This window comes from Pyrus communis, chromosome 2 (genome assembly GCF_963583255.1).
Source record: "Pyrus communis chromosome 2, drPyrComm1.1, whole genome shotgun sequence".
Taxonomy (NCBI): Eukaryota; Viridiplantae; Streptophyta; class Magnoliopsida; order Rosales; family Rosaceae; genus Pyrus; species Pyrus communis.
Window position 1 is genome coordinate 3,182,534 of NC_084804.1, and position 10,359 is coordinate 3,192,892.

The following is a 10,359-nucleotide window of genomic DNA, read 5'->3' on the forward strand; positions in this document are numbered from 1 at the left end:
GTGATTCATTGTGATTAACAATTAGAATGATAAACGTAAACATAATTGATTGTAATATTTATTATGATGTAGGGTATACTTTATTTATGAACGAAGAAAATGATGGATCACATTCGCTTATTAAGCGTGCAAAATTTGCGAACCGTATATCATATATTGAGCAATTCTCAACTGTTGATGGACACTGCATACACGATGAAGTTGTGCAGAGTGGATATGTCAAATAGAAATGTTTCATTTTCTTGTTGAAAGGTCAAAGTGTTCATAGTGGGCTACATAATGGATTGTTTAGTGTTTCTTTGGGCTTGTGAATCAAAAAAGTTAGGCCCATATTAGGTATTTTATGAGAGAGCCATGTGAGCAACCCAATAGATTATGGGCTTATTTTTCTTGATCTTCATATGGTGAACCTCTAACCTCAAATCCATCCTTGGGTTTAGACATTGACCATAAGAAAAGTTTTTCAGCCTTCAAAATATCACACAAACATAGAGGGTTTGGTAGTCAAATTGGATCCAATCCAAGTCTGTTTCACACTTTAATATTGGAGGGAATTAAAATTGAAGTCCAAGACCTACACTTGGAGAGAAACTTGCACGTCAAAGCATGGACGGAGTTAGAAACATTTTTTTTCGTAGGGGCAATTTCGAATGATGAAAATAAATTGAATTTTTGATCCAATGCTATTAATTTATTGTCCAACAACATGAGTTTGGGTAACTGGTGTTTAGAACGGTAAAATTATAAACCATTAACTAATGAAAAAAATTACACGGCTATGAAGGGTAAGAAGGTAATAAAAGTATAGAACGTGAGAGGGTATTTTCAGTTAAGTATTTGGATTGAGACATCATTTTTGAATAAATAGGTAATTTACAGTTTTAGTTGAAGTATTTTTCATGGCAAAAAGATTTGAGTGAGGACAATTGCCCCCAATGAGCATATGTTGCCTCGTCCATGTGTCGAATGATGTGTATACTATTGTGTCTATTTTCTTGCTTAACGTGAAGATTATGTGAAAAGAGAAATAAACATAATAATTAATTTTCTTGCCTAACGTGAAGGTTATGTGAAAAGAGAGATAAAAATAATAATTAATTTGAGAGAGAGAGAGAGAGAGAGAGAGAGAGAGAGAGAGAGAGAGAGAGAGAGAGAGAGAGAGAGAGAGAGAGAGAGAGAGAGAGAGAGAGAGAGAGAGAGAGAGAGAGAGAGAGAGTAGTGGGTGGCTGTGATTATTAGTCCTACTATTACATGCTCCTTCCTTCCCACATTCTCCCTCGTCATTACTGCAGAGTACAGTGGCACTGGAAATGCAGTTATATACTATAATTTGAATCATATAGTGGTACAATTTGGTGAAGTGGGCATCCATATCCATAAATAAAGGCACATCACCAAATTTGTCAAATTGCTTTTGGTAGTAGAGAGAGCTGCTACCCCTATTTGGTCCCCCATTGATTGGGTTAGTTTATAATATATAAATGCCACTTGCATGCATTTCTTGCATGGATGGGAAAGATTGTTAGAAACACGGGAGATGTTATTAACATTCTGAAATAGTTATTGAACAGTTTTTAAAATGCAGTTTTTTTTTAGCTATGTTTTTAACACATAATAATTTATTTAGAGTGCTGATAATAATTCTATTAAAATTTTGGTAGAGATTTTAAAGTGTCCTGATTTTGTCTAGCTTTTCTCTCTTGAATAGGTAGATGATGAAGCTTTAAAACTTGAACAAGTTTTCCGCAATTTGGATGGCCAAACTGCAAAATAATTTCATCTCCTAGATCAACGGCATACTCTATAAATGGTCCCCCAATCAAGTGAGTTAGTTCATAACTGATGTAACTGCTTATTAATATGCATGCATTGGTTGGATGGATGGACGTGATAGGACGATCTCAGGTCAATAAGGCTTTTCGCTTGTGAAAGTCAGATAGAACGTCTATTGTACGCAATCTTATCTTTGAAAGAGGCTGGTTTCATGGCTCAGACCCATGACCTTTCGATCACAAAAGAGCAACATTTCCATTGCCCCAAGACTCATCCTTTGTTACTCAAAATTTGAGTAAGATGGTTGGACGTGAGAGGAAGATAGTTAGATAAAACAGATTGCTCTGTTTACTCAAATTTTGGTGGCATATTGTGATTAATGGATTGTGTATGTTTCAAACTTAGAAAAAAAATATATATATTTATAACACCGGTTCAAAATTTGAATAGCCGACTCTAATGGCATCGTAAAAATGTGAACATTAAACTCAAAATTATTAACTAAAATGCTTTCTTTAGGTTGTTGATTCCTTATCTAATTATGGAGTTGATCATGCTGGCTTCCATTGGTGTGATCATGTCTCTTCCTCTGCGTCTGCAGCTTATTCTAGAAATTTTTCAAGCCTCCCTAGCTATCATTTTTCATGACTTTGTTGGCATAGTTTCTTTTGCGGGGTTTGGTTTTTGTTCCCCCGTCTTTGTGAAAAAATTCTGACTGGGCTTCGCATTATCAACATAACATGGGTTGTGTGACAAGCTATAATTGTGTCTACATTTGTATATGAAGAGTGAGGGTTTTCCTGGCGTGTATGATACTTTTCCAAAGGGCGACCCAAAGCCTGGCACCGAGCTTTAGAAGGGTCGGGGGAGGGAGGAGAACATTTATCGTACATAGTTTTATTTTTCTTTGATAAATATGTTATTTTTACAATTTAAATCTATGATATTTCGACCTTAAAAGAACAACATTTTCGTTGCGACAAAACTTTTTAAAGTAAATAAAATATCCGAAGGGGAAAAAAGATAAAGTTTTTGGTCAAAAGGTTGAAGCACTTTGAATGCTATTATGCTCTTTTTATCAACTAATTACTCTTTTTACCAACTAATTACCCTTTTTACCAACTAACTCCATTGAAATATTCAAAGCAACCTTGAGTCTCCTTTTTCTTTCACCATATCATGAGCGTGCTAGGATCCTAAGCCTCAAGCTTAGCCAAGGGGATTAGGTGAATGAACTAATAATTCAATCATCGTTAAGCTTTCAAAGAGACGGATTAGCAGTCCACTATTAATTACTCTAATACTAATATTGTTATAACTTAATCACCTGCATAACCAACTCTTTTACAATAAAAGACCAACCAAATTGGCAAATCAAGGCGTTGAAACAAAATACCTTGTAGGGAGAAGCTGATATACATTTTCTTGACTCTTTCATAGTCCACAAACTTAAGCTTTTTCAAAGCATGAACGCTGAAGCATTGTTATGCAGAAACAGAGACAATAATCTATCTTCAATCATGTTCTTTTCGATGAAAACATATTACCATAAATATATATATCAAAACACAGCAAAGTGGTACTACTCAAAACAAGTCTCATGGCACGAACTGATCTTCACTCTCTTGGAACTCCTCCTCATTCTGGTACTCTTCCATGGAGTTATAGGTGTTCTGGTTCGCATTTCCGTTGCCGTAACTGCCCCTGTTGTTGTACCAATTTTTTGAGTCCGCCACCCTAGAGTTTCCGTACTGGTTCTGGTTGTAGTTGCTCTCGCTTCTCGAGTCGTAGTAGTACTTGCCGTTCTCCAAAAACCTAGTGTCACTCATTCCCTGCTTCTCAACATTGTAGTAGTTGTTGTTCTGGTAGTTGTTTGGGGTGGCGGTGTAGCTGCTCTGAGCGAACCTCGTGTCGCTCAGACCATTAGGATTGGCCTCAAAGTTGTTGTTGTTCTGGTAGTTGCTGGGGGTGTTAGTGTAGCTGCTCTGAGCGAACCTTGTGTCTCTCAGGCCATTGTGATTGGCCTCAAAGTTGTTGTTGTTGCTCTGGTAGTTGTTGGGGGTGGCAGTGGTGGTGGTGTAGCTGCTCTGAGCGAACCTCGTGTCACTGAGGCCATTAGGGTTGGCCTCAAAGTTGTTCCCGTTGTAGTAGTAGTTGTTTTTGTTGGGATTGTAGTGGTTGTTGTATCTGTCGGGGTACTTTGTATTGTGCTGCTTCTCTGCCTCGGCCGTATAGGGCAGGTTGTTGTTGTTGTTGGGTGTGTATTTGTAGGGTGCACCGTTGGTTGTGGTGTAGGGTCCACCGTTGGATGAGGTGGAGGGAGGCAGCTGGCCGGACTCGTGGCCGTAGAGGCCGTATCCGTTTTGAGTCTCTGGAATGAAAGTTGGCTCTTTCTCTTGCTCTTGCTTGAAAACTGGGGACTCTGTTTTTAGGAGCTCTGTTTCTGGAGACTCTGTTTTTGGAGTCTCTGTTTTTGTGAGCTCTGATTCCTTCACATTGTTGTTGTTAGAACTGGCAACTTTGCTAAAGAATTGGCTCTCTCTGGCTTGAGCTTGGAGAGAGAAGAGGAGGAGAGAGAGGAGGAAGAGGAGAGAGAAGAATTTGGGAGGAGGAGGAGCCATAAGTGGCAATTGTTGTGGGAGGCAGCTGCTCTGAATTGTGAGGTGTGAAGAGTGGGAGTGTTATAGTGGAGGGAGAGCTAGGGGGCAATGCATTGTTTATATAGAGAGAGAGAAAAATTTTCAGTGTCGAGAACACGATCTGATACGTCAAATGTTGTAATTTAAGTGGTTGAAAATTTTTTTCAAGTATCCAACCATTTCTATTATAACACTTAGTATATTAAACCGTGTTCCAGCACACTAAAAAAATCTCTGATACAGAGGAACTATTTCTTGTTTCTCAACCAATTTTTTCAACTTATTAGGTGCAAATGGGGTGGAGGATGAGTGATGGTTTGTGGTCCCCAATTTGGTATGCAACTTCAACAATATTGAGCACTTTGTTTCTTTTCCAGTTAATAAGTTTTGTATTTTATCCTTAAAACACACACACACACACACATGCTTTTAGGTTAATCCAACCATTGGTATTGTTTAGGTTAATCCAACTGCAACAATACACACATGATTTTAGGTTAATCAATAAGTGTTTAGTCATTTTGATAATCCACGTTTTCGTTTTATTTGTAAAACACTTCTCACAAAAATATTTACCAAATCAATGCTAATATAAGAATTGTACTCGTAGAGCAGCTCCATCGAAGTTTATAAGGTGTGTAATAAGCACTTGCTAATAGAATTATGCTTATGAGTTATGACCATTGATTACCAAAAATATGATATAAGATGAATGAGGACAACAAGAACCCATCTAACACAATTGATAAGGGAATGTGAACTTTAATTGAGGGTGCTCATGATGTTCCCCAAGGCGAAGGCTGAGGGGAAAAATAAATTGGAAATATGACAAAGGATAATTTGGAAATAAAATCTAAATGGTGCCAGAGGAGAAGCATGATCGACACCATAGACATCATTGACGTGGCCGTGTAATTATGCTGGATTGTGGAGTTAATGATTCATGTTCTAACCTAGACGGTGGATGCAACTGGAACGGTATCTTTAGTTAAAGGTGATTTTATCCACACGCCGATTTTTACTTTTCACACATCATTTTTAATTTTCGGGCGTTGGAGCATGAATTGAAGAAGATCAATCGTCAAGAAATAAAAAAAGTGTGTGAGAGGTAAAAATGGGTGTGTGACTAACACTATCCTTAGTCAATCACGTACATACATACATGTGTAATGTTGAGAATGAATCTCACGTTGATAGGAGGAGAGACTTTGCATGAGCTTATATATAAGTTGGGTTACTCCCTATATTAGCAATTAGTTTTATGGTGGAACCTCAACTTTCTTGATGTATTAGAGTAGATTGTCGCATCACGGTGCTCCATGTCATCCTGTTTGTATCGTCTATTTGCTAGACTTGAATTAACGTGACAATGCATAATTGATTTGCGATACTATCATATTGGTTTTTGTAATTTAACTTTGTTTTAAGTGGATTTTTCTTGTGTTAGTTGGAATATTTAAGTTGCATAAATACAAAACTCAAATGAAATTAGAGATAGAGATAGTTCATAACAATCTCATTTTTATATGGTCCAAAAATAGTGACCAACAATCTCATCTGCTAATATTTAGATCCCAACTACTAAATTATTAAATTGTCACCAGACAAAAAGTGAAAAAAATAAAGATGATGGTGAAGTTTTTGTGGTTCATTATATCTTCTTCAATTCCATCTGTCACATTTTATTTATTTTTTAAGGTCATAATTTCAAAAGAAAATTAATGAAAAGTATTTGAAAATATTAAGTTTTAATGATAAGGACAAAATAAAGGGTAAAGTGAATAGTACTAGGATTGACTTTTTAATGTAAAAATGTTATTTTTCGTTAAAATGAACGCTACTGTGGACTTTTCGTTAAAACTCTCTAATTTCAAAGGAAAAGGGTGGACGGTTAAAGGAAGCTTCGTGTTGATTGTATCTGTATACGCACCACCAAAAACCCTAGACCATTTCACAAAAGCCAAAAGAAAGGAAGGAAGAAAAAGAAGAGGTACATGCTATCATTGGTGTTGATTTTGTAAAAGCAAAAGCCTATTTAGCACCTTCCTACCAGAAAATAAAGACAGAAAAAAAACAGTAAATAAAACCTTTGAAAAAGCAACCTCAAGTGGTGAAAAAATCTCACACAACATTGTCTTTAATTAACTTATAGATGATTTCACATTATGCAAGTTGGTTTTATGTAATTGCCTGCATACTTAGATTACCTTAAGTAATTGGTTGACGGAGACAGACATTTGCAATGGGGATAGACTCATATTACATTAGGAGCGGGAAAGGCACATAAGTGTATATCTAATAGATTTTAATCCTTCTTAGTTGATCTTGTTTATCGATTGTCTCTGACGTTATACAAACTTATAAGATGATGCTATACAAATATATGAACAATAAAGTAAACATGCCCCACAAAACATAAAGAATTTAGTTAGGTTCGGCAAACTTTGCCTACTCCTCGTGTTCTCTCTTAAGAAATCACTTGCACTATGAAGAATAACAACTTAGTTACAAGAACTTATTGAAAACCCAAAACCTTGCTTTGGATAAAGAACTCTTGGCTATCTACCCTTATATTTTCTATGTTGTTCGTGTGAATAAGCAGCCCCTAACAAGCCTATGTATAGTACATAGATCGATGGTTACATGCCTTACAAGTATAGAATTTCTAAATCCTTTCAGATTAACGAAAACTAACTTATTTCCTAATCCTAAACCGATTGGGATTACAAAGAAAACCTGTTTCTCAATTCTTATGGAAAATAACTTGTGCTCATTCCTTTTCTCCTTTTCCTAACACCGATTGAAAACCTAAACCTAATTGGCCTTGGTATTTGGCCGAGCCAAATCACAAGATAGCCGCTCTCAACTTATCCACACAAGCAAGAAAGAAAATGACCCAAATTTCACATCAAGATTTTCATAAATATTGAAGAGTCTTAGTAGCTAGTGACCTACAATGGCGTTGGTATTTGGTATTGAAGTTTTGCATGTGGTAAGTGGTCTGTGCCAACTAATGTGAGTAGCCATCCGAGAGTTAGGTCTTCAATTCAATGTTTGGTTATAGCAGTTACAGATTGAATCAACTGATTGATGCAAATGCGGCCCACTCAGCCATCTCTCTCTCTTCCTCCCTCTTCCTTTCTCAATGAAAGCGAAACTAGAGTTCTGCGTACGATAGACGTTTCTTTCTTATTCTCATAAAATAAAAAACCTTGTTTGTTCGGGATCACTTTTTAATGTACCCTCATAAAATAAAAAACCTTGTTTGAAAACCTTGTTTACTCGGGATCGCTTTTTAATGTACTCTCATAAAATAAAAAACCTTGTTTGCTCGGGATCGCTTTTTAATGGAAAGAAAATTAGGGTTATCCTTCTTCCTCAACTACCAGCATTCCTTGGACTCAGAGGAATATAATTAAACAATGGAAGATGCTTTTGTCAACGGTTGTGTTTGAAAAAGCACCCAAATTCCTTTTCTTTTTCTTTTATATTGAGTTCACTTTCCTTTTTCTTTTTCTTGAATTAAATGAAATCTGTTGCGCGATTAGCGGGAGCATAGTTTTCGTCTTTCAAAGTGTGCCTTGTCGACATTAATTTGTTTGGCAATCAGTTGTATATTTTTTGTGTTTATCACTCTCATTTCTTATGTCTCTTGTCTCAACGTGTATTTTTAGATAGAATGTGTCTTGCAATCAGTTGTATGTTGTGTTGTTTATCTTTTTCATTTTTATTAACATTATGTAAAAAGAGAGATAAAGGCAACAGATATACAACCGGTAATTAGTAAGGTTTTCCATTCCTACTTACTGTTTTTTTGAATGGTACTATCTACACATCTCTTTTATAACGGATAGCACCGGTCATTGTTTTTTTCTTTGACTGTTTTCTTGTTGTCCCTTTCATTTAATTTTTCTTGCAGAGTTGAGTTTTGTAAGGTAAGTGGGAAGAGCTAATCACTCAAAATAAACAATATATATCTGTAAAGACTACTAATTTCAGCTGAAAGCTAAGCTAGTTCAAATACATTCTTTTATGCATCCCAGAAACATTTTTAAAACACAGATTTTCCAGAAACCCAGATATATTATTAAGATAAGATTAACAAAGGAAAGTGTTATTGGCACTCCAAAATTCTCATTTTACCCTCCTCACAAGTGCATTTTTCTTTCCTAATATAGAAAATTTGAAGTATAGAATGAGATTTTTAAAGTGTTAATAACAATTCCCTTAACAAAAACCACTTATATGACAGATTCTTGAGTGGGGACTTTCGGGCCATTTCACTTGTCCGCTCTCAGTCACAAGAAAAAACTCTTCGGATCCTACACAGGCGCAAGTCGGTGGGCTCGAAATGCAGTGATCATTATGTGTCTTGAGTGAAGGTGTAATGTGGCACCAAAGTTCCTAATATTAAATTTCCATGACTTTTCAAATAGGGTAATGTTACAGAGATTAAATTTGTAAATTAAATGATGTGACACCAATAGGAATGAGCACATTTATTAATATTTAAGTAATAAATCAATCATCAATTTTCTTATTCTTTAATTTTCAAAATTTAGCCTACAAATTTTGTTTTCCTAGTATTATCTTGCCGATAAGGTTTCCAAAGCAAAAGAGAAAACAGCAACATATTGGGAGCCAAAATACGAAGCACAGGATTCACACCACTGGCACTGCCAAATCGTTTTCTCCTCATCCTCTTCCTAAACCTCTGTATCCTCCGGTCCTCGCCACTGAGCTTCCTCTCCACCCTTTGCAAGAACCAATGGCGGGGGCTGGTGGTAAGGGCACTTGGACCTCCAGGAGATCTGGGGGAGCCCTTCTCAGGTTTGAGAAAGAGAGAGAGAGGGCAAATTGGAGGTGGATGGGAAGGTAGCCACGGTTGAAGTAGAAGGAGATTTTGGGTGGCGATGAAGAGCTGGGAGTGGAGAGATGGCGCAGTTGTTGGGTTGCTTAGGTTGTGGGTTAGGGCATTCAATTTTTGCTCCCATGTGGTGACCTCCATTGTTCTGGTGCTTATCCTTCTACTATCTCATACTTAGGGTGTAGTCAATTTTAAAATCCTAGTGTAGTCAATTAAAAGATTTTAAAGGATTTTGAAATTCATTCAAATCTAGGTGTAGTTAATTAAAAGATTTTAGAATCCTTTAAAATCTAGGTGTAGTCAATTAAAAGATTTTAAAGGATTTTAAAATCCATCCAAATCCAAGTGTATTAAAAAAAATTAAGATTTTGGATGATTTCAATAAGTTGTGGATTTTGTGGGATTTGAGAGCCAAAAGTATATATAACGAAGACGAAAAAGAATCCAACCTCACCCTCTAGGATTTCAAATCCTTCCACCACAATCCATTCAAATTCTTTAAAAATTCATATGAATTTTGTAAGAGTTTTTAATCCTCTTAAATCCTATCAAATCAATCATTTTTAAAATCCTTTAAAATCTTAGTTTGACTACACCCTCCTTAATCACAATACGATGGCGCAAAAGTAAATGCTATTAACCACGTGAGCTACAAGCTTACACGTCCCTTGTTTAAATTAATCTTACAGGATTCTCTTCGGATTCTTCTAGTGAGGATTTTGAAGATTTATGAATCATGTATGTTCATCATACATCATGCGGCAGTTTTTGTCAAGTATTGTTTGTGTTTAATTTTTAATAAAAATATTTAAAATAATTTTTAATTACACGGTATACGATGAATAGACATGATTAACGGATTTCCGGATTCTAAATTAATGGCTTACTGATGAAATCCAACGCAAACGGCAGGACCTTTCCACAGAATTGAAACTGGTTGGCCTTTTAGTTGGGCTCTTATTTTTGGGTACATCAATTTGGGCCTTTATAATGTAATTTGAGCCCACAAAATTTGAGGGTACCGCGTCATTACTTTCAAACACAAACCACGGTGTGTAGAAGTCTCTCTGGAAACTTCCA

The 10,359-nt window shown here is 36.2% G+C and overlaps 1 protein-coding gene across 1 annotated transcript; it reads right to left on the reverse strand.

Moving 5' to 3' along the window:
* Positions 1-3,155: 3,155 nt before the first annotated feature.
* On the reverse strand, positions 3,156-4,465 carry LOC137725516 (protein E6-like). The gene has a single exon (XM_068464230.1). The coding sequence runs from the start codon at positions 4,392-4,394 to the stop codon at positions 3,372-3,374; it is 1,023 nt and encodes a 340-aa protein (XP_068320331.1). The 5' UTR covers positions 4,395-4,465; the 3' UTR covers positions 3,156-3,371.
* Between the last annotated feature and the right edge of the window lie 5,894 nt (positions 4,466-10,359).

What these genes read in the sequence shown, in the direction of transcription:
- LOC137725516 (XM_068464230.1), bottom strand. Translation starts at nt 4,394, where the DNA reads ATGGCTCCTCCTCCTCCCAAATTCTTCTCTCTCCTCTTCCTCCTCTCT.